Source organism: Microcebus murinus, chromosome 10 (assembly GCF_040939455.1).
Source record: "Microcebus murinus isolate Inina chromosome 10, M.murinus_Inina_mat1.0, whole genome shotgun sequence".
Classification (NCBI taxonomy): Eukaryota; Metazoa; Chordata; class Mammalia; order Primates; family Cheirogaleidae; genus Microcebus; species Microcebus murinus.
Window position 1 is genome coordinate 20,092,501 of NC_134113.1, and position 25,615 is coordinate 20,118,115.

At 39.1% G+C, this 25,615-nt stretch overlaps 1 protein-coding gene across 3 annotated transcripts in view; it reads right to left on the reverse strand.

Annotated features, from left to right (window-relative positions):
• The window catches only part of ANO4 (anoctamin 4), a 276,016-nt gene that overhangs the window by 123,484 nt on the left and 126,917 nt on the right, over window positions 1-25,615 (reverse strand). For all 3 annotated transcript variants that reach the window (XR_012921397.1, XM_076007082.1, XM_076007081.1), the window contains 2 exons: window positions 15,290-15,426; window positions 12,377-12,535 (listed from right to left, as the gene is read on the reverse strand). Coding sequence is in view for 2 of the 3 variants with exons in the window: in XM_076007082.1 (XP_075863197.1) it covers window positions 12,377-12,535; window positions 15,290-15,426 (296 nt within the window). In the remaining variant the exon portion in view is untranslated. The remainder of the gene's footprint in view (window positions 1-12,376; window positions 12,536-15,289; window positions 15,427-25,615) is intronic.

The following is a 25,615-nucleotide window of genomic DNA, read 5'->3' on the forward strand; positions in this document are numbered from 1 at the left end:
AGTGAAAACCCACTTAACGAGTACAATGAACACTATCCGTATGATGGGCACATTTATAGCCCTGACTCAAGCCATGTTACAAAAACATTTGTACCCCTTTAATATTTTGAAATAACAAAAAAATCACTGAAACAGTTATTGTGACTAACAGTTTCAATGTTAATCAGTGCCTGGCCTTGTACATTTATCATAAACTATCATTAAATTTTGTTAAGTATATTAAAATTTTATATGTGCATGAAAAATATTTAAAAATTGATAGTAGGTTAGAGAGTTTTGAAAAAAAGACTAAAAAATGCAGATCTAGCTAGCTCTGTCATTAAGGTCTAGAAGAACATTTACATCTGACGTGAATTATTTTCATGGGAAATTGCTAAGTTAGCATAAACATTATGAAAGTGAAGACGAAGTGAAGAGCCAGGCACTGTGCAGGCACAGTGGGGCAACCTGTGCCGCCCTCCTGTGATTCACACTCCCACTGGGAAGCAGAGATGTGCAGAGGAGCCTCAACGGCTTCAATCAGCAGCTCACTGTGCCTGTGCTCATGCTGTTCTCCACGGGGAATGCCATGCTCTTCTACCTTCCAGTTTGGTAAATACCTGCTCATTCTTTAAGACCCAGGTCACCTCCTTTAGCTTTCCTGAAACCTCTGGGCAGAGTATGAAATTCCTTTAGCACTTTCATAGAAACTTTTCAAACTGTATTCTAATCATCGGTTTAATGTCAACCTCATCACTAGTCAATGAGCTCCCATATACACCTCGCATGTATTATGGCAGGTTATATTTTCCCAAAGTGGCCCTGACATTTTCTCTCATTCTGTACACATTCTAAAACCTTGTAACTCTCCAGCAAGAGGTGGAATCTATGGCCCTTCCCTTTGATCCTGCCTCTCCCAGTGGAGTACAGCAGAAGAAATGCTTCTAGGGCTAGATCATAAAAATGCACTTCTACCTTGTTCTCTTGGAACCCAGCCGCCATGTCATGAGGAAGCCCAAGCAGCCTGTGTGGAGGCCCACAGTCTGCAGCCCTGGCTGAGCTCTCAGCTGACGGCCAGCACCAACTTTCCAGCTATGTGAGTCAGCCGTCTTAACAGGGGCCCTCTTGGCGTGAGCAGTGCCAGAGCAGCTGATGTTCCATGGAGCAGAGAGAAGCTGTCCCTGCTGAGCCCTGCCCAACTGCAGATTTGACAGCAAAATAAATAACTATTGTTTTAAGCCACAATTTGGAAGTTGTTATGCAACAATAGACAACTAGAACAAAATGTAATTTGCCAGGTGCCTGGCATATAGCAGACAATACACGTGCACAGGAGATTGATACTCTCAACACTGCAGGGGCTGGAAGAGGTGGAGGGAAGCTTCTTTTATTCCTCTGTGGGTAGGTATGGGGAAAGGAATTTTAAGCTTGTCTTTCCTTTATTCTTTCCCTATCCCTGCATCACGAATAACAAGGATGTTTCCTTATGCAGGCTAGTGACTCCTGCTGACACTCCGATTAATGATTGGGTCTTAGTGAATTCAGCTCTGCTTTGAACAAAGACAATTGCCTAATGTTAGCATCAGAACAAAGGTGTGGGTGTTGGGGAGGGAGAAACTCTGACTGTGGGCAATTTACTCAGCCATGCCCATGTGAAAAACCAGAAATAGCCACTCCTCTGTCATCTGGAAGGCAGGTATTAGAGTTTGTGTCTTGTGACTATAAAAGCATTTAAGTATCACAGAGATGGGGCTGGCATAGCCTTAAGTGAAGGGACAGGTGGTAGTCAAATCTGTTAGGAAAGGGGCACATTGTACTATTTGTTTTCAGCTTGGCTTCTCTGCTACCCATCTCTTTTGTTTATTTTTTTAATCCTGAAACAGGATCATCCTATAGTCCTGAAACAGGATTCTATCCCTCTGTTGCCTGGGCTAGAGTGTGGTGGCACCATCATAGCTTACCTAAGCCTCCAACTCCTAGGCTCGAGCAATCCTTCTGCCTCAATCTCCCTAGTTTCTGGGACTACAGGTGCACAACACCATGCCCAGCTAAATGTTTTAATTTTTTGTAAAGATGGGGTCTTGCTATTGCCTATGCTGGTCTTGAACACCTGGAATCAAGCTATCCTCCCACCTCAACCTCCCGAAGTGTTAGGATTCCAGGTGTGAGACACATACCCAGCCTTTGTCACCTCCTTCTGAGTCCTTCTCTGCATTGCTGAGAAGCTGGGACTACATTGCCCAGAAACTCCTTCTCTGTGGGTTCTGAGTTAAAGTCTATAATGAGGAGAGGCCACTTCTTCCCCCAGGCAGGTAGTTAGAAACAGTTGTGTAGGCAGATGTCAGGCTGGAGCTGGCTTCCCTGACCTTCACTCCAGGCTTTTCAGCAGTGTTGTAAGTCTCTGTACTGAACACTTCGTTCTTGGAAGACACAGAGTGGCTGGTTTTCCTTCACATCCCCAACTGTCAGAGGGGCTGAGCAATTATAAGCACTAGGGAAGACTTTCCAAGAAGAGACTTTGGGTTTATGGGTAGACAAATTGAAGAGGTAGCACCCAGAATGAAAGCTCAACTGATTAATGTCAAAGGACAAGTTAGGGAAGGGTCTACAACCAGGTCAGGACTCTTAGCGGTCCCAGCATGCCTCATGTGCCCTGTAAAGGTTCATTTAGATGCAAATGCCACAGTTTTCCCCCTGCCCCCAGCAAATCCATCCAGTTATCTCTTCTATAGCACCCCCCATCTTCATCAAATTGTCCACTTATTCTTACTACACCCATCCTAGCCTACATAAGGAGAAGTACAAGACAAAGGTAATCCCAATAGTAGGAAAACTCTGAACTGCTTTACAGAGTTAGGCTTAGGAATACAAATTCCAATTTCTCTCTATGCTTAGTTCACTCTTATCATAGAGATTTTTCTTGAACTCCCGAAATGTAACAGTGACTCCCCATCAGAATTCCTGCATATTTCTTCACAGCAGTCATTACACCTAACATATTTGTGTATTTAATGCCTGCCTCTCTTCCCTTAATCATAGTAGACATTCATTAGATATTTGATGAATGAATGAATAAATGAATGTCTCCACCTAGAAATGGAGTCATCAGGTATGATTGCTCTTAAAATATGCCTAAGACACAATAGGAAGTGAGTTAAGCTTTGGCTCCTTCCTCAAGAGACAGTGCTATATCATCACTTTTGCAACTAAGGTATATCAGGTTTGATTAATAATATTCAGCTTATAATTCATCTTTTTCAAATTTTTCACTTGTAAAGATTATAAGCAGGAGATCATGCATCTATAGGTCTCTGGACTGCTTCAAAGTATTTAAATCTTTCCATGTCATTAATGAATAATGTCACATTTGTAATATATAATTTCTATAATTTTCAGCAATTTAACATAGCATGTAGTAAAAACAACAGGAACAAAAATAACACCCCATAAAGACAGGACTCGGTTTCTTTCATAAAGACAATATAATGAGCATATTTGTTACATAATGATGACAATTCAAAATGTGCTCCATATCAGAAAAGTTCCATTTAGACCACTGAGAAGATTTTTAGATTAATAAGTTTCTTCTGGTGGGATGGTAATAATAGTTCATAACTTCAATCCTACAGCTATGTCTTGTACAATGAATAATTTTTTTCCTTAAACTTTTTCTGTCTTGAGTGAAGGAATATGCATGAATCATAGAAAATACATATTGACTGAGACTAATCCTTTGAGTAAATCAGTTTAAGATAACTTTGTACTGGTCATTTTGACCTGAAAACAGAAATGTTATGATTAAACTTCGTCTTCCTAAATAAGTAAAAGCAGTTGGGGTGATAATGAAGTCTTTAGAACTTTAAACTGGTCTTAGAAATTAGAGAAAGACCAAAAGGGTGGGGGAGGGAGGAAGAAAGGGAGAGAAAGAGAGGATGAGAAAGTACCTCCCACAACTATCGCCAATTTGATAAAGCCACCTTAAGAAGATGGACTAATGAGAACAGGCTCTGATTCTACAGACCAATATGGGGCAATAGCAGGTGGAGTGAGTCCTGGTGATGAGGTGGTACGCACCATTGGTATTTCTCATCACCCACCATATCCTTCAGCTTTCCCTAGACATGGGACCCTCAGTCCAAGAGGTCAAAGGGTTGAAAGCATGATATTGCAAAACAGAATGGCCTGTGGGTGAAGCTACTCCCTTCTTTGCCAATACCAACAACAACCATTTATTGAAACACTCACTATGTGAAAGACTCTTTCCTAAGCATGTTGTAATTTATTAACTCATCCTCATAATAGCTGCATGAGGTAGGAATCATCTGCCACTCAATAAATGAAGAAACTGAGGCATAGAGAGGTTAGAAACCTCCCCCAGTTATTTAGTTAGTAAGTGGTGAAGGAGTAAATCAATTTAAATCCCAGTTGTCTGGCTTGAGGGGCCAGTCTTAATGGATCCTATTCCTCCCCTCAAATGCATAGGCTTCTCTTCTGATTCAAGAGTCTGGTGTTAAGAGTGCTTAAAGTTGGTCCATGTAGATGAAAGAATGGAATAGCTGCCTTCAATTCCTCTAGCGACCTCACGGACACTGCAACAAACTACATAATGTTGGTTCAAGGTCTAACTCAGGGATTCTCAGACAAGAAAAATTACCCCACCTCCACCAGAACATGTGACAATGCTTGGAGATATTTTTGGTTGTCATAACTCAGAGAAATTCCTATTGGGATCGAGTGGGTAGAGACTAGGGATGCTGCCAAACATCCTATGATACACAGAACAGTCCCCTACAAAAAAGAATTATCTAGCCCAAAATGTTAATAGTGCTAATATTGAGAAAGCCTGGAACTGAATTGACTAGTATTACCCAAACACAGCTGTGGAAATCAGCTATTCACCATCTTTTGTAGCAAACTCAAGATTTCACAAATTAAGCAGTAGCATAAGGTTTTGTTACGTAAAAACCAGTAAGACACAGTCTCTACCCTCAAAGTGATTACACCAGCCACATGGAATCTTTACCTTTAAGATGTAATATCCTAAACATAGAGGAAAAACTTGGCAAATTCAAATAGAATAAATGCTGATGTGCACTTGCTCTCTCTTTCTTCACTCCGTCCAAGGACTCCCACGAATTCCCTGATTGCTGGGATCTCAGAGTGGGCTGTCTGAATACTGCAGACGTGGCAGCATTTCTGTTACTAACTCAATACCAGTGATAGTGGATGCTGATGGCGTCCAGCTAATGGCAGTTGAGCTGAAATGAGTGCTGGAGAATGACCCTTAGCCAAACAGGAGTAGCACCTGCCTCCCTCCATCTCCACAGACCTCAGCCAGTAACCGACCGGTGTGGGGACCCTTGCCTTAAAGGTGGACCCGCTCTGTGGTGCACCTTCTTCTCCAGAACATTCCTATTGGATCAGGCTGAAGTCAGTCTCTAGCTAAGGCCACAGTCTTGGTTTAGCTTTTCTTGTCTGGTTCTCTCACTCCCCTTTCTCCTGAGACCACCTCACCAATCAACAATTTTATTAAGAATCCTTGGCCAGGCGCGGTGGCTCACGCCTGTAATCCTAGCACTCTGGGAGGCCGAGGTGGGAGGATTGCTTGAGCTCAGGAGTTCCAGACCAGCCTGAGCAAGAGTGAGACCCTGTCTCTACTAAAAATAGAAAGAAATTAGCCAAACAACTAAAAACAGAAAAAAAATTAGCCAGGCATGGTGGCGTGTGCCTGTAGTCCCAGCTACCTGGGAGGCTGAGGCAAGGGGATCGATCACTTGAGCCCAGGAGTTTGAGGTTGCTGTGAGCTAGGCTGACACCACAGCACTCTAGCCCGGGCAACAGAGTGAGACTCTGTCCACACCCCCCCCCCCAAAATGAATTCTTATCTGAGGCTCTACTTCTTAGGAAATCCAACCTAAGACACCAGTTAACAAAAAAGCACTGGAAGTGTAGATAAACATTGGTAACTCCTGAAAGATACTCATGGAATCTCCAAGGCTTTGAGGTTCAGAAGAAAACTGCTTTCTTCATTCTTTGGTTATAACTGTCTTTAATTCTCCTTCCTCTTCACCTCAACTTTAAATTCTTGGTAATATATATTTGTGACATATAAGAAAGTGGAGATTATTAAGTCCATTAAGGTCTGAGTTTCTTTCTTTTTAGACCAGAAAGCACTAGAGGACAGAGATTTGAGTAATTCAGGTTGTCCTGACACTCATTTATTTTAGACACTCATTATCATGATTTTACTGTGAAGGAATGTAGGAAGTGCTAGCTTTTCTCTCCTCATATCCTCAGAACTCTGGACCCTGACAGTATCTGCAGCAAGAACCTGGATGTGATCATGGAACCATAAATGGGGATGAAAAATAGAAAGGGTAGTTGGGCGGGAAGTTTATGAGGACATGAACAACGTGCATGAGATTAGCACTTTAAATAGGGAAATATTTGTAAAATTTTTCCTTGAATGGGGGTAAAGGAAGACTAAGATGGACAATAAACTACTATTTTTTTTTTTAGCTCTGAGTTTATCTATAATGTCACTCACTGATGAATCCAAAAACAAATCATCTTGAAGCAGATAAATGTCTGAACTTTGACCATGCTGCACTTGTTACCTAATGTATTCTGAGTTCTTCAAAGAGCATTAAAGATAACTATAAATCTCATTAATGCATATGAAGTAATGATATACAGCTAGTTGATATTGCTACTCCTAATGGTTACATTTTAAAGGATTTGTAAACTGTATGAAAAATTTTCTAAAAAGTTTGCCTTGAAAACCACTTAGAAAGTAAAAGTTTTAACATGCTGTATTTAGCTGTTATGATAACTATAATCATGGTAATAACGAAATTTACTAAATGCTTACCACGTGAGAGGTGCAGAGATAAACATTTGATATAAATGATCTCATTTAACTATAATAACCCAAGAGACAGATTCCATTATTAGCCTCATTTCACAGATAACCTAACTTTCCCAAGAGCACACAGCTTGTAATGGCAGAACCAGATGTGCACTCAGAATGTCTGACCCCAGACTTTTAATCACTGTATTAATTATCTCCTCCCGCATAACAAATTACAACTAAGTGGCTTAAAACTACACACATTAATTATCTCACAGTTTCTTTAGGTCAGAAGTCAGGCATAGCTGAACTGGGACTTCTGCTTCAGAGTCTCACTGGGCTGCAATATAGCTCTTGGCCAGGGCTGTAGTCTCATCAGAGGCTCGACTGAGGGAAATCCTGCTTCCAAGATCTCTCAGTGGTTGGTAGAGATTTCATCTCCTTGTGGTTGTAGGACTGAGGTCCCTGTTTGTTGCTGGCTGTCAGCTGGGAGCAATTCTAAGCTCCTAGAGGCCACCCCACTTTTCTTTGCCACGTGGCCCTCTTTAGAGGCTGCCTCACAACATGGTAGCTTACTTCTTCAAAGCCAGCAAGGGAGGGTTGCTTTAACTTCAGTCTGCTGGGATGGGGTCTGACATACCAAAACATAATCACAGGAGTGAACTTCCATGACATTTGCCATAATCTATTATGGCAAACTTCATATTCTGTAGGTTAAATACAAGCCACAGGTCCCACCTGAACTCAAGGGGAGGGGATTATACAAAGGTATAAAAAGGATGGGGGCATCATAAACCTTAGGGTCTGTCTACCATGAGGACCAGCCAAGTAACACAGACTGCCATCTCTCTTGTGCCACCTTTATAATTTTTGCCAAAATTTGTAATATCACCTACAATATTTTAATTTCATGTATTTCTTTAAATCAACCCTCTTTTTAAAATAATTATTTCTTTTCCAAAACTTATATATCAGTCGTAAGTGGAAAATTAATATCATTTGACATAAATATAAGGTAACTGAATAAATACACTGAAAGCAAAACAACATTATGAAATAAAAATTTAAGTAAAAAGAAAAAGGAATAAACAAAGGCTTACACTACTATGTATTCATATGTACGTGCTCACCTAATCCTCACAATGATTCAGGGTAAATGACATTATCTTCATTATTAAAAATGGAAACTGAGATCCAGAAAAGTTCGGTAAATTGCTGAAAATCACTCAACTTTTAAGTGCTTGTACCAACATTCAAATCCATGGCTACTGGAAGCCAAAGTGCATAGGAACCACAGTCTGGGCAGCACTCACCTTCATTATTCTCCCCAATTTCCATAGTTCCTTTATCTTTTCCTTTCCATAACTCTACCTGTCCTCTCAGCCTATCTCCTAACATCTTTAACCTGGAGATTCACTTTAGACATCAAGAATTAACACAATATAAAGGAAAAGAACAAATATACTTAGTTTTAATCCTGACTTTGTCTCGTATTAGCTAAGTCATCTGGGGAAAGTTACTGCTTTGCCTCAATTGTCTCATCTGTAAAATGGATATAATAGTAAGTGGCTAATAAATATGAGCACAAAATTTTAATAATACTATTTCTGTCATCTTAAAGAAAAATGTCAGATACCCAAACTTGAGTGCATGATGTGTGTGTACACGTGTTTATTGCAGTTAGATTTTTCAACTGAGAGGTGAATAAAAACAAGAACAAACTGTTTCAACAAATTGCATTGTTTTGTACATTTCAGTTTTTAAAGCTTAGTATATCTTATTTTGGGGGGGCAATGCATTTGAGTGGGGATGGAATGCATTTGAGGGGATGGAATCTTGGGCACAAAGTGAAGGAATACAGACAGGATATCCTTGGCACCGGAGGAAGGTAGCCCCTGTGGGTGCAGATACAGGTAGGTCGGTCCACACAATGGGCGAAGCTGTGGCCATTCTTTTCTTTATTGTTTCAAGGACATCGCTCCCAAAATTCTTCCTTCATTCTTTCCCAACATCAATTTTCCCTCTCAAATGGATAATTTTTATTAGCATGAAAACATGCAGCTATTTCTCCCATCTTAAATAAAAAGAACTCTTTCTTGACACAACTTCATACTCCAGTTATCACTCCACTTCTCTCCATTCCTTTAAAGTGAAACTCCTTGAAAGAGCTATTCATACCCATTGTCTAAATATTTTCTCCTCCCATTCTGTCTTGAATATGCTTTAATGATGCTTTTGCCTCCACCTCTCCACTGAAACTTCTCTTGCCCAGCTCACCCAAACCCTTTGCATTGCTAACTCCAATGATTAACTCTCAGTATTGATCTTATTCACCCTATCAGCGGCATTTCAGACAGTGAATTGCTCCTTCTCTCCTTAAACACTTTCTTCCAGGACCACACCCTCTAGATTGTCCTTAGTGGCTCCTTCTTAGTCTCTATGCTGGTTCCTCTTTCTCCTCCAAATTTGTAACATTGTTGTGCCTTATGGCTCAATCCTTGGACCTCTTCTCTTTCTTATCTACAGTTATTCCTTTGGAGATCTCATCCAAATGTATATCTCTAGCCTGGATCTCTTCCTGAAGTTCAGACTCTTCTATCTTACCCAACATCTCCACTGGGATACTTCAAACTTAACAAGTCTACCATGAGACCTGTTCTCTGCATCCCAGTAAATGGCAACTCCTTTCTTGCAACTGTTTAGAAAAATACCATCTGGCAGATGAATAGCCTGTCTGTGACTCTTTTCTTTTATGCTGCTTATTCAATTTGTCTGCAACTCCCATCAGTTCTACTTTCTACCCTTCTCAATATCTTCTCTGCTATGTGCTTGACCAAGCTACCGTCATCTCTTTCCTGGATCTTACAACAATTTTATAGGACAGATTCTAGTCTCCCTGCTTCTGGTCTTGCCTCCTCTCCCCCTCCTACAGTCATATCTTAACAGGCAACCAGAGTGATAATTAATAAAACAAAACTACATCTTGTCATACCTCTGCTCAAAACTCTCCAGTGGCTTCCCATGTCACTCAGAGAAAAGCTAATGTTCCCCAGTGACCACTATGGGTGATGTTATCTGACTTCCATTGCCTTGTTGGTGTAATTTCTCACTATTCTCCAACTTGATCAATTAACTCCAGTCATACTGGCCTCCTCACGGTTTGCGAACACACCAGGAATGCTCCTCCTTCAGGGCCTTTGCACCTGCTGCTCTCTTTCTATGGAAGAGAGATCCGCCTTTACAGCTTTTATAAAATTGCAAGCCCCTGCTTTATTTCCCGATTCACATTTTTTGTCCTTGGCATTTACTGATATTTTATGTTATTTATTTATTTTGTGCTTAAGTTCCAACAAGGCAGGGATTTTTTTCTGTTTTAGTTGTTGCTAGTGCTTAAAGCAATGCCTGGCATAGAGTGGGTATGAAATATTTGTTGAATGAATCAAACATCATCAAGATGGAATGATGTATCTAATTACAGCTATTATGTAATGACTGTAATGACAGGGATCTTTCTCTATGTTCCCCAAGATTCTAAAGGGGGAGGGTGCCCCAAGAATACAACTGCTACTCACACATTCCAAGTAATCCACAACTTGACTAGTTATACAAAGGAGAGGATAAACCTCTTATTGATGACAATGATTTCAAACTAGGTACCAGAGGATCAATAATGGACATAGAAATAAAAATTTAAAAAATCAAAAGTAGAAAATGTGAATTAACAAATATGAATTTACCTTTAAGAAGGAACTTACTTTAAGTAAGTAGATACTAAAAAGCAAATCACTTGGATTTAATAATTCATTTGGGAACTTTGCTATAAATTGCTTTCTCTGGGCTAATATGCAAGCTGAACAGCAGAAAATTAAATACCCAGGGCGCCAAAGCAAGCACTTACCTGCTGACTATCCAGGCTGAGGCAAAGGTTTTTAGAAAGAGTAAACTTGACTATGTCCTTACTTTTATCATGAATTAAGGATTCTCCTAGTTGTTTTTCTTGAAATTCAATGTTAAAAGAGATAAGAATGTTAGACTGAACTACAGAGCCTATCTTTATCTATTTGGAAACATAAACCTTGGCCTGTGAAACACGTTTCTTATAATTGTTGGACACCATGACCCATGACTAATGAAGAAGATACTAATAATTCATAAGATATACTCAGTGTCAATCGTTTCAGACATACACAGGTTCTTAGTAAGCTCCCTGGGGTTTTCTTTTCCACTTTGAACTAAGTTCATTCTTTTATGTCTGATAAAAGGTTGATGGAACTCCTGAAAGCTGAAATACCCGTTAAAATTGTTATCTTTCTGGTGTAGCCGTTTATAAAATATTGATTTTAATAAGAGTGATTCTGATGGTTTCTAAATTTAATAGCACAACACAGATATGGGTTGGCTTATTATTAAACCAAGGGACATGCATTTTAATTATCTGCGGCAGGTAAAGATTAATCTATCTGTGCTTTCTTGTTGCCTTTCAAGCAAGAGAAGCTGTAAAAGGCCCCTTCTCTTGCTGAGCAGGTTGTGAATATGAGGACACAAAGCAGAGCTGAAAGGCTGAGTTGGAGACAAATCGTGCCACTTATGCAAAGGCAGGGCAAGACTAGATCCAGGCAGCAGGAAAGGCTGCTTGGGAAGAAGGTTCCAGGAAGAGGAAGACCTGCTATTAGTAGTGTATAGAGGATTATGGGGAAAAGGAGAAATACAGAAGCTGCTACCCAGGAAAGAACTTTTGGGGGAAACTGGGGAGGGGAGAGATGCTTAGATAAGTTTTTATGAAGTTTTGCCATATGGTGACATCACTCTTTTTCCAAATGCTATTTTTTCTAGTACACATCAAATAAATACCTAATTATTATTTTTTTAAAAAATATAACAAACACAATTATTTTATATACAGACAAAATCATACAAGCAGTCCATCTAGTACAGCATGGTCAATTCTGCATGTACAGCACAACTGTACAAAAGGCAGAATAATCCTCCGCAGCTACCTGCCCAAATTCTGGTTGGTAAATGCTACAGGATGGATCACGTTTTAGGCTACATAATGGGGGATTTGTCATTGTTTTAGTAACGTGTATTATTTGGAAAAGCATTATGTGTTTTGAGTTTTAACTAATGAGTCATGAAATGACCTGTACAGAGGAAGCCCTAGGAATGGAGAGAATACTTATGAAGTTTAAATAATAAATCTTTCATGAATTGAACAAAGCTATCTAGTTTTGATGGAAATCAGAATTTTGAAAAAGTCAGAATGGATCAGAGGAAGGATTTTCATTATTTCAGATTATGTGGCAATTTGGATCTTTTATTTCTTCATATAATTTTGATTTTCATGGAACTAGTTGGCATTAAAATTATCTCAAAGGCAAATTGTACCATGAAAGTCTAATTGCTGGAATGTTCCCCAAACCCTGAAGATTGGCAAACTCTGACTAAATGAAATGTTCAGTTAACACTATGACTAATTGCTTATTTTTTAAAATTTCCTCTTGATATGAATAGATGTATATATTTTTTCTCATCCAAGAAACTATTTACCTCTTTCTCCATTTGCAATCCTTCTGCTCTAATATTTCTTTCAAATACTTCTCTCTTTTCGGTCTGGGGGTTGGATTTTCTGTACACAAGAATGTAGTCAATTCGACACCTTCCATCTCTAAAGTAAAGTCCATTTAATTTGTGTCTTTCCGGCACTGTCTGCACACAAAGAGAAAAGGAGCAGTTTAAGCCACTCATCAAACTGAGGTTCAGATGAGTAATGTTAAAGAATGATTGAAATTAAATGCATTTTTTCATTGTATTTTATTAAAATTACATTTTTATTAATCAAAAATATAAAAGTAAGAGGAAATGAATAAACTAAACATTGGAAGAAGCATTGAGTCAAATGGAGAAAATTTAGGTGATTATTTACTTAAAAATACCAAGCGTTGGTAAGGATGTAAAGCAACTGAGAATTCTTATATTCTACAGGTGAGAGTGAAAACTGATACACTCTCACTCTAGAAAACACACTGTCATTTTCTTGTAAAACTGAACACTTGCATAACATATAACCCTAGAGAAATTCTTGATAAGGCAACCAGGAGACATGTATAGGAATATTCACAGCAGTACTGCTTATAACAGTAGAAAAATTTAAAAAGTAGAAATCAAGTCAAGTGTCCATGGAATGGACACTACATAGATAAATAAATTGTAGAAAAGTCATTCAGCAGAATATGATATAGTAGTGAAAATGAATAAACTATAATTGTATTTAGCAATAAGAATGAATCTTAAAAAAAAAAAAACACTGACAGAAAAAAGGCAAGTCACAGAAGACTTCATTCCACATACCATTTTTTGACCATTTTTTATAGAACACAAAACAAAATAAATATAAAAACAAGTTGATAAGACTACACATGTATGTTGTAAAACTATTTTTAGAGCAAGAAAATAAAAAACACAAAAATTCAGAAAGATGGTGTCTACGGTAGAGATATAGGATTGCAAGCAACACAAAACAATTGTTTATCCTATTTGCATACACTCTAATATTAATTTTCCAGTCCATTAAAAGACAACTGGAGTTTGTAACCTACAATTAGGTTGCCACCATAATTTGAAAAATAGCATTCTAGTTCCTAAGGTAGATAGTGGTTCAAGGTGATCATTTTATTATTTTGCTTTATAACGTACACAGAAGTTACAAATATTATTTTGTAGTAATCAAATATTACATTTAAAGAACAAAGGGAGCAAGTTCAATTTTCATCCAGGCTCTTTAGGATTATTATAATAATGTACAACACTGAAAGAAATAAATCATCATGTATGGGATGGTTGGGCTAGAGCCAAGTTTCTCTGGCTAACAGATTTCAAAATTGTGTCTGTTAACCCAGCCAAGTGGAAACGGAGGATCTATCTTTTTTCTGGCCCACAGAATACATCAGTTTCCAATAATGGTATCAAGGCAGCGAATGTGCTAGTCCTCCAAAGCCACTGCTGGAAACCACATTCTTGTACAAAATTCCATGCATGCCACCTCATTCAAAAGTAAAATCTCAGCCAGGAGGAATGGAATTCCCAGGTGCCAGGTCTTGGAGCAGATGTCTTCAATCAATGACCAGTCCTCACTGACTATTTTTTGGCTTTCAATAAGAGGCACCCAGGAGTGCACCCAGGCACCCAAATAAACACTTAATTAACAGTTATTTGCCAAGCAGCAAGACCGTCTTGTGGATTGGGCACATCAGCACTTGCCTTCAACACCAGGGCTTCAAATAGGTGAATACGAAAACCTGGTGGGAATGGTATCTTGCTCTTTGCAAATATTATCGCTGAATACTTTTTGGCAAAATATCTACTAGAATGGGCATATGATAAATAACATAAAAATAAAAAACAAACTCGTATACATGATTTAAGAAAAAAACACACAACAAAACAGGGCTTTAGCCACAGCATCAGGAGGAAGGTTGTCCCTGGGCAGAATAGTGACCTGAGCTGCCTTCGGCAAAACCCTAACCTTTCTGAGACTGTTTCCTCATCTGTAAGTTAAGGGCATGAGACAAGCTACTTCTGATGTCCCTTTAAAGTCCCTTCATTATACCCCATGATAGCCTTCAAAGTATCTGTGTGAAGAGTTGATTGCAGAATGAGCTTTTCCTTAAAAAAAAAAAAAAAAAAACAGATGTATAGCGTCTTATAGTATTTGTTCAAAGAGGTCTGTGAAGCTTGGTAAAGGTAAATAATTTCCCGAGTTCAAAGGTGTCATCCTTTCAATGGTTATTTGGCTCTGGAATAGCAAAAACACTAGGAATATGCAATAAATAAATTGCTCTGACTCTGTAAGTCTATTACCTACACCCAGCGCATGTACAAAGGAGATAGTAAAGGCCATTGAGCTACAACCTGAGCAACGGGGAACGCCTCCAACAAAATACTTCTTTGACCACAACGGGGCATGAAAGGATGGGTCTATTTATTACCGCAGTGAAGTTTCCAGATTACAGAGGCAAATGGAAACTCAGAGAGGTTTCAGACAACACAATCTACTAAATGCCGGTGCATTTTATGTCACTATTTTATGTGCGGGGACATTTATACAAGAAAGTCCATCCTTGTGAAGCTTACTTTTTACTGGTTAGCGACACCTAGAATGTAGATGATCTTAAAATGATGGGTGGCTTTTAAGAATCTTCCTTTGTATAAAGGAAATGTCTTTAAATATAAGAAGGTAGCACAACCCACTGAACATTTGTTCAGAGCATTGGTAGGTTTAAGGTCCTTAACAATGTGCTAGACGCATGGAAGATATCAAAAGAATATAGAAACCTACCCCTTGTTTTCCAGGAGCCTACAGTTAAAAATAAGATTAGGACTTTAAACAGTCCGTTGAAACATGTTTCACAGGTTCCTGCCTGGATCAAGAATTATACTTTTAAAAAAATCATATACTCTTACCTCTCCTCCTGCTTCCAATCTGCTGGTGTCATCTGAAGTACTAGTCAGGTTTCCAGGGTGAAGGAGAGAATCATCATCTTTGCAAGGACTATTGACAGCTTCTAATTCATCAAAAAGAATATTGACATCCTTGGCCACTAGAACCAAAGTAAATACATTACAAGTGGAGTTAAGAATGTGGGGTGTTGCAAGCAAAACTAAAAGAGGAGACATCTCCCTTTGGCTTCACATTTTCTCATTGTTTCAATAGCATCTTGAGTGGCAGGTATTTTATTTCCTAAGAGAAAAGGATGTCAGGTGTAAAACATGTTTGACCAAACAGTGCATTCGTTAAGCAAGATTAAGGAAAATGAGAAGCAAGCAAAGAACCCTCATAATATAAATATAATTTGTTTTCCATGATAGCAGGTGTTGGGTTTATTTAGCTGTCCTTCATGTAGTTGTTTAGCATAAGGTATTTTCATTTAAGACTTCTAAGAACTCATTTTCTGGGCTGGAAAGGACCTTTACTTTTTTATTTATTTTTATTTTTTCATTTAAGTGCCATACAGCTTGTTCAGTAAATGCATAAATGTGTCACTTGCATTGTTTAGTAAGAAGTGTGATTGTTTTTCCTCCTCTTTTACTTCTCTAAGGCCCAAAAGAGAAAACCTAATGACATAATAAAGCATGCAGTTAAGTTTTCTGCCTTCCTTCTTCCTCTTAGCATGAATTAAATAATGAAGTGATTCTGTGTACCTATTACCTATTCCTGGTACGTATACAAAAGAAACATTAAACTCCATTGAGACACAACCTGAGCTCTTTCAAAAGACTGTCGATATTAACCACATGTCAATAGTGTCAATAGTGTCAGAGTTCTAGGTACAGACAGACTACCACATCAAATGCAGAGTGCCTGGCAGCACACCAGAAAGGAAAGTTCAGCACCAGGAGAGAAGGAGAGAATATAACGCCAGGTTTAGGTCCCTTCTTTACCTACTTGAATTATGGGCCAACGTTGCAGTTCTCTTTTTCTTTTGATGCTTTAAAAATGACTGAGGGCTTCTAAACTTTCAGAGATAACTCATGGGAGATTGGGTTCTTTTTACCCAAGTACATAATAGAGTATTCATTCTTTCATTCAAAAACGTTTTAGAGAGGTGCACATTTTGTATCAGGTGCAGAGCTGTTTGATGACTGCACCTTGGTGAATACAAGTGATCTGGCTTCCTGACTTTGTGGTAGTAAGTAAACAAAACAAATAAAGAAATGTAAATGTGGTGAATGCTATAAAGAAAAGAGCAGAGTTTGGATGTAGAGAAAATAGAAATGATCTACCTACATGGGGTAACCAGGTTCTAAAGCCATATCCAAGCATGTGATTTTAGGCAATTCATTTAACTTTTCTAGCTTTTCATCTATAAAACAAAATGGGCATAGGAATAAACTTAACATTTATTGCTTACTGTGATAGGGTGAATTAGGGTCTCCCAAAGGTGATCTAAAATGAGGACATTGTCCATGAGTACATGGGTAGGCCTGATGCAATTAAAAGGGTCTTAAAAGAGGGAGGCAGGCGGGTCAGAATCAGAGAGACAGAGATTGGAAGATTCTGTGCTGCTGGCTTTGAAGATGTAGGATAGGATCATGTGCCAAGAAATGCAGGGGGCCTTTAGAGGAGAGAAAAGGCAAATAAGCAGATTCTCCCCTGGAGCCTCCAAAAAGAACACAGTTTTGCTGACACCTTGATTTTAGGACTTCCGACATCCAGAACTGTAAGACAATAAATTTATGTTGCTTGAACCCACTAAATTTGGTGTAATTTGTTATAGCAGCAAAAGGAAACTAATACACTTACTATAGGTTTTTATACCATAAGGCTAGAGAAAAAAATAGCATGGTCATTTCATACAATCAACAGTTAGGTGCACCTCACCTGTGCCAGGTACTGTTCTAAGAGAGGAACTAACATTTTTTGAGAAAGTGCAATGTGTCCAGTGTTTGGAGAGGTAACAAGATCAAAGACAATTTCACTGACCACCCTATGAAGAAAGATCCTCCTCCCCTAATCATTCTCCTCTCACTGTTCATTTCCTTCCCAGCACCTAACACAATCTGTAATTTTCTTGCTTGTGTGTTTGTTTTTGGACTCACTTATTGGTAGTTCCATGAAGGTGGGAACCTTGTCTGTTTTGACTGGTATACAGAGGCCCAGACACAGAGTAAGGCTTCAACACATATTTGTCAAATGACAGAATAATAAATAACCTTAAGGTGGTTACAGTCTAATGATGTCTGAGAGTCCCCTTCCTCTGACATTCTACGACTCTAGGACTCTGCATACATGTTTTTCCTAACATGATTCTTATTCACAAGCCAGGACTCCACAGTTTCAAGTAGATAGTGATTAAATTTCAAGTGGATAGAGATTAAATTAAATTTCAAGTAGATGTTGATTAGATTTGAACAATGGGATAAAAACATCATTTAACAAAGTCAGAAAATCTGCTTGCTATTCCAAACTCTGCCAAGTAGCTGTGAAAATTTATGATTCTGTTTCCTTACTGGTGAGAAAGGGATAGAAAACGTCTCTCTCCAGGTGGCCGAGATTAAATGAGATAATGTATATGTTAGCAGAGTGGCTGACACAGCAGAACCTCAAGAAATGTTGGTATCACTCTGGGACTTTAAAGTTAGCATTTTAGCCTTATCAATCCAAGAAGGCACAAGAGCCATTTACAAGTTGGAATAGTTGTTATAGGTTGGGATGGGGTGTGAGATACAGGGGCATGCTAACAAGGACACTGAGATTCATGTCTAGAAGACTGGCTCACACTAGGGAGAAACTCTTGAATATCTATATCTATATTCATCTACCCATGACAGCTGCCCCCATGCTTTTACCAAGGTTGGGAAATACCAGGCCATCCTCAGCCAGTTACTTTCTGGCATTGGCAGTCAGTTCAACAAAGCCTTCTATGTCTGAGGTTCACAACTAGGACCAGTTTTGTCTCTTGGGTGGTGTCTGGCATTGCTTGGAAACATTTCTATGGCCTTTACTGGGGCCATGGGGGCAGTGCTAGTGGATTTAGTGAGTAGAGGCAGGAGGTGCTGCTATGCACCCCACAATGTATGGGATAGCTCCTACCACAAAGAGTTATCCAGCCAAAATAGCAATAGTGCTGAGGTTCAGAAACCCTACTTTGTATGAAAGGCCCAACTATTTTATTCTAAGGGAGCAGCTAACTTGGGAAAGGGAGCAAACCCTTCACTTTCCCTATTGCTGCACATCAGAATTACTTTCTGGAAGTCACAGGGCTGCTGTCATCTGAGTGCTCAGGGAAATCAGTGTGTCATGGCAATCTGATTGTTAGAGAATAAAGTGATATTAAGGCATCCTTATCACCTGCCAGCCTCTCAATGGCTTCAGCAGAGATTAGAAAGGCTGAACCATCAGAGAATGCTCAGCCGAACACAGTATGCTCAGCTGTTTATGCTAAGAAGACTGTGTAGACCATGCAAACACTCCACAGGATAAGAAGCATGTGACCTCCATCAATATTTCACCATGTTTCTGACATTATCAGGGTTAAGTACAAGGTAAGTTTTGGGAAAAAAATACAATTTTCTTTGACACAAACTTACATCATTTCTCGAAGGAGAATAAGCAATCTTCAACTTCCAAAAGTTAACCAATTTTTAAAAATCTACTTATTCAATAGGCATTTATTGAGTGCCTACCATAGCCAGACATTGTGCTGGGCTAGGAATTGGGGCTGCAGGACTGGACACAAGAGGCATAGACGGCCCCTGCTCTCAAGAGCTCATGTCCAGCCAGGGTGGGCGCGGGGTCTATCTATGGACATGGGTGTCACTAAGATGCAGCTTATCCAAACAAGGTCCCTGGTGAATGGATTCCATCCTCTCCCTTATATTTTTTTTCCTGAATCTAAAAATGTTTGATAATTATCTTCCTGGTAGGATGCTGCTATTAAGCTCATTAGATGAGAAAGAGAGCCAAATTCTCTGAGGAGTCAATTAAGAATGACAAGAAGGAGAGAAAATGCAAAACTTCCATGCAACCTAAGTCATGGATCTGCATTGCATGCAGACTCAGAAAGGGCTGTGTGAACAGAATGGGGAGCACAGATGGGTCAGCAAAGGTGGACACGGTGCATTCGGGAAGGCAAGGGAGATACTCAAACGATTCTCTATTGCAAAGATTAGGAACAGAGCGTAAAAATGACTTGGGAACAAAACACCAGGGAGTTACCTATTACTACTGAACGACAAGGGTCAAGGACCTCAAATTGCCCAGGACACCAAAAATCAGCTAGAGAGTCTGAGTAAGGCATTAAACTCAGCACAGAAAAGTGATTTCTGAGGGCTGGCTCTTTACTATCCCAGGATGGGGACAGAGCAGTAAAGTCAGAGGGCCAGCGGGCAGGCAGGTCCTGACATTCTTTATGTGTTACAAAGTTGAATTTACTTTGGTAGTACTGAATCTACTCATCAAATATTTGCAATTATTTGAATTATTTCTCCAGCAAAAATCCTTTGAGATGTTAGCTATTGTTAATCCTCGTGGGAAAAGAGATCACAAATAATATGGCTAGGACTCAAATAAACTAATGAATGAATTGTTTTCTGCCATTTGTTCATTGAGCCAATAGTGTTAGTTGCTGTACAAGACATGAATGGGAAGCCCTTGCACATTGTGCAGTAAAGGCAATGGAAAAAAAAAACAACTAAACAGTAAATGTGTTTCAGAAATAGTCTAAAAGAGAGTTAGAAATCAAAGAGTTTGATTCATTGCTGCTTTCTTTAATTCTCTCCTATTTTCCCAAACTAGCAGAATAATCCTACATTACAGTATAATCCTGTACTCCAGTACAGGAATACTTTAATCTCAGTATTTTCTGATGCAGAGAAAAGAAGGTCAAGTTATAGGTCACTGAAGAAGACATGGGAGGGCTTTGCAGCATAATCCAGGTATCTGTTTTGTTCTCCAGAGAGCCAGTTCATTATCCTATTTTTGTCCTAAGTTCCAAATTATTACATCTGATACTCAGAATTCTGGAAACATTGTATATTGACCTCAAAGCATCACTAGAAAACACAAAAAAAGGACACCTTCAGGAACAATTAGAATGCAAAAAAAGAAAAAAAAGATTGTTTATTTCTCACTTTTAACACTCACCAGACTGTTTTTTTTTTTTTTTTTTGACACAGAGTCTTACTCTGTTCCCTGGGCTAGAGTGCTGTAGCGTCAGCCTAACTCACAGCAACCTCAAACTCCTGGGCTCAAGCAATCCTTCTGCCTCAGCCTCCCGAGTAGCTGGGACTACAGGCATGCACCACCATGCCCGGCTAATTTAATTTTATATATATATATATGTATATATATATATATATGTTATATATTTATATAATATGTATAAATACATATATATATTTAGTTGTCCAGATAATTACTTTCTATTTTTTTAGTAAAGACGGGGTCTCGCTCTTGCTCAGGCTGGTCTGGAACTCCTGAGCTCAAAAACCCACCCGCCTCGGCCTCCCAGAGTGCTAGGATTACAGGCGAGAGCCACCGCTCCCGGCTAACCAGACTGTTTTATAACAAGTTAATCTCTATGTTTAGACTAGAGTCCCCTTTAAGATGAAGGCTAAGGTAGCTCCAAAATTGACAAAAGGGATAGCAAATAGGAGATACACAATATTTATTTTAAAATAAATAGTAGCTAATTGTAAGATTATACCAATTTTTTTTTTCTTATTCTGATTACCTTAGTGAGAGTGCTTGAAAGTGTTTCTGTTTTAGAATCAGAGATTAAATATGAAGGAAGTGAGAAGGGAGACAAAGGGAAGGGGATAATTTATTGAGAGCCTACTGTGTGTGAAGGGTTTTCACAACCTGTGAGACAGGTATTATAAGAAAGCAGCCAGGTTCAGAAATGCTAAGTATGGCGATGCAGCTAGTAAGTGACAAAGATGAATTCTAACCCAGTTCTGACTCCTGAACCATGCTATTTCTGGCTGGCTGCTTGTTTTTGTGGGAAGCATTTCACTGTTCTTAAATCACGTTTGGCTTTCAAGAACAGGAAGTCATTTAACCACCAAACAATTATCTTGTTGTCATTTTAACATTTATCTGAATAAAGCCAGACTTTATGTCTGTAGCCCGACAGGTCTGACACTCCTAAAATTTAACAGATAGATCAAATTAAATGCTTTTAAAAATTCAGGGAAATGCACAGACACAGAACAGATTTGAGCAATATAAACTGGGATTTTAAAAGCTAAACACTATTTAGCATTTTTATGACACTAGCAAGCCCAGGACTCTCAAGATGTTCATTACTCTTCAAATGCATCTGACAGTATCCCTAAGGCAGAGATTGCCTAGTTTACCAATAAGGGGGGAAAAAAGGTCCTAATTTAAAGAACTCAAAATAAATAAATAAAGTAATTGAAAAGGACATAAATGCCTCCTTAGCTGGCTTTATTCTGTTCCAATAAGCCAGCAGTTTTCAAAGTGTGTTCCTTGGAACCTCAGGATCCTTTTGAGGGGCTTCGGGGGCCATGGAGGGGACGAAGAGGAAACTGAGTGGGCAAAGCCCACCTCCACTATGCCAAACAGCTCAGTTCCTATCTATTTTGTATATTGGAGTTATGTGTTTAAAATATATTAACATTTGGGGAGGAGAACAGATTCTACTGCTTTAAAAAAAGTTTAGAAACTTCTGCTAGTGTGGCAATATTTGGCAATAATTAAATGGTCTGTTAACATCTCCCTAAAGAAAATCTAGGGTTCTAATTGTTATCTGTGTGACAGCAGGTACTTTCCTTCTGCCACAGAAAGTTACTTGAAATACTTTGAGATTTAAAATATACTTTTGCAAACAAATAAACCAAAAGTCATGAGATTGTTTTTAGATGTATGATCACTAAAAAAAAAAAAATTCATTGCCATTTCCTGGCTCAATTATGGTGATGTAGATAAAACATCACAAACAATGGCATTGCATGTACCCCAGCATGCTCTGCAATGGGGCCAAGATCATTAACTTGTTACTGGTTTAGCATGTTGCCTATGAAGAGCTACTCTTACTATTACTCCATTCTAAAGAAAAGGCAGACACCTCGGTTATTCTATAACAAGGCAGATAATCATGTTACCTCCTCTTCCATCCCTGGGAGTGGTATTTAGAAAAGAGCTGTGTACCTAATTCAAGCTTTGCTCATTAGCTGTGGCTATGAGCACAGCTATTTTCACAGCATGAAATGAAGTGAATGGTGTTCTACACTAAAGATCCTCAAACTCTATTAACCAAAACTTCTCCTTCTTTGGAAAGAGCATGAGCTTTGGCACCAGACAGCCCTGAGTTCCAATGCCAGCCCATCCATTTATTAGCTATTAGATTGGGTTATTTAACTTATTCAAGCTCATTTTTTTTATCTTTTAAGTTGGGATAATACCATTTCCCTGACAGGACTTCTATGAGGAATGAAAATGAAGGTGGCAAACAACACTTACACAGCCCTTACCATGCACCAGGCACTATGCTAAGGGCATTACATAGATGTACCATTACCATTTCCCTTGTACAGGTGTGCAGATTGAGGCAAAGAGAGTTTAAGGCTACATAAAATAACACAGGTAAAAGGGTAACCATGACATCATCAGACAAGATTACATGCTCAACATATGCCAGCACCACCCCCCCAGCCATGCTACCATCTTTCCCTCTGAAACAGCATGACCACACAGGTTAAAAATAAAATTGGAAATCAGGGATCAAGAAATTGGATTCAAAATGACTCATTGGACGTCAATGAGAAATGACTCAGTCTCCTCAGCCACAGAAGCACAGACCACCCCCCATGTAGGAACAGCTACGTGATTATGTAGGCACAGGTGCAAGCACAAAGGGTCATATCCCACAGAACATCAAGGATCCAATAGCCTTCAGCTCTCAAGTTCTCATTTCAAACACTATCTGTTGCCCTTTTCCCTTCATCAGAACCTAATGGAATATAAGACAATAATGGTTTCCAGGGTATGAATGCCACTCAAGAGTCCCTGCAGTCTGTATCCGTCTATGCTGGGAATCAAGAAAAGAAAAACTAAGAACAAAACTAGAGGGGTGGGTGAGAAAGGCTGGGGGGAGGTGAATGGTCTCTAGAAAGGGCTGGGAGTTGGTAATAACATAAAGCAAGAATTAAAAGGTTGAGTACAAGCTTTGAATGACATACTGCATAGTGGTTAGCTAATAGAATACATGATCATGTACATACATACACATACACCTGATTCACAGACTGCAGAGCATTCAGAAGGAAATATTTAAAAATATCTACCTCTTAAAAATGTCCAGATTTTAAAACTTTGGTGATTATAAAGCAAGGTTTTTTTTGGTTTTAATTGATGCTACTATGTATAAGATTTGAGTAGTCACTCAAACCTTTAGACCATGTGTAGAGGGTATGAATCTTACTGGACAAACTCAAGAGTAAGAATTGCCCTGTGACTTTGTTATCATCATATTAAACTAAATCTGTTTCTAAGTTCCCATTCCACTGGCTTGGTGGAAAATTTAATCTCAGTCATTGTTGACACTCCTACTCTCCTGCCTCATTTATTGATGACTGTGCAAAGGTTCCAGGAGTTTTGTGAAGAGCAGAACATCTAGAGCAGGCGTCCTCAAACTACGGCCCATGGGCCACATGCGGGCTGCCTAGCACATTTATCCGGCCTTCTGGGTGTTTTGCCGACGCTGCCTGTCCTGCTTAGCAGCCGACTCGTCCTGGGCCCACAGTGCGCACTCTCCAACAGTCTGAGGGACAGTGAACTGGCCCCCTGTTTAAAAAGTTTTAGGACCCCTGATCTAGAGAGACCAGTTAGGTGTCCAAGCCACGCCAGTTACTAATGAGCTGCCAACATGCTGAGTCTACCATGGAATTCATTCATTCATTCATTCACTAACAAATATTTAGTAAGCACCTACCACACTCCATCTTCTCTTCAAGGCACTGGAGACACAACAAAGAAAGAAGAAGATGAGACTGCCTCCTTCTCAGAGCCCCCAAGGTTCCTTTCTGAGGCTGGGGACTCTCTGCCAAGGCTGGCAATTCAGATGGTCCCAGTGCAGTCTCCCATGCACACGACACAGCCATTCCCCCCTTTCCATCCATCCTGCCTGAAGCCATGCTGCTCCTGCAAGACACCCTGAGGGAGCTGGTCTCAGGAAATTCCTCCCATTTCTGCCCCAGTTTCTTCTCCTATCCAATCATTAGCTCCTCAGAAGCCCAGGCTTTCAGAAAACAAAAGCCAGGAACTTCAGGCAACACAAAACTCTGCTGAGACAAAAAAGTTCAAGGGACCTGGCTGCCATCTTGGGATGAGGAGTGAAGGATGAGAATAGAAAGGGAGGGAAAAATAACATAAAGAAAAAAAAAAAACCACATACACAGACACACAGACACACAGACACACACACACACACACACACACACACACACACACACACACACACACACACACAAATATCCCTGTACATTATACTTCCACATATAAATGCCTTTTTCCAAGAAAGCAATCAAGTTATTTTCATTTTGAATGGCAAAACAAGATGTGATCCGTAAATGTTTATATTTTTACTAAATTGGACTTTGTGCAAAAACATTCAACACTGCTTTAAAGTACTTTGCTTAGCACATGGCAGGTGAGATGGATGGATATATGGATAAAATAACTCTCTTCTTTCTTATAGGCTATACATCTAATATGGAAGATCTGAGAAACAACTTGAGTATGGCCAGCCACTCCGAGACATCTTTAGAATAGATGAGGCTATACTCAGGGCATGCACACTACAGGAAAAAATAATGTAAATGTATTTTACAGTGTAAAAGCATGGTGGGGAAATTCTTGCCGCAAGATGTAAAACCATAACAAAAATGTTAAAACCCAAAGTAGTTCATTTTTCCTAATCGTTTTTATTTAATTCTATATTTAGCAGAACAAATTTGACATAGAATTAAATACTGACTCTATCACATATTAACTATTTTAACCTTGGGGAGCTATACTCAGTTTTTTCACCTTTAAAATGGAGAAAATAATGTCTACTATTACTTAGGGTTATTTTAAGAATGAAAAAAGATAGTATGGGAAAACACTTAGATAATATGACAGGCCTAGCCTGTCACACATACTATAGACACACAAGAAATGTTTGAAACATACATGTGTGTACACACACATACTCTTCTAGCTTGATCTTATACATTATGTATATATAAAGAGATAGCACCACAAAATTTGTAGAGAACAGTGAA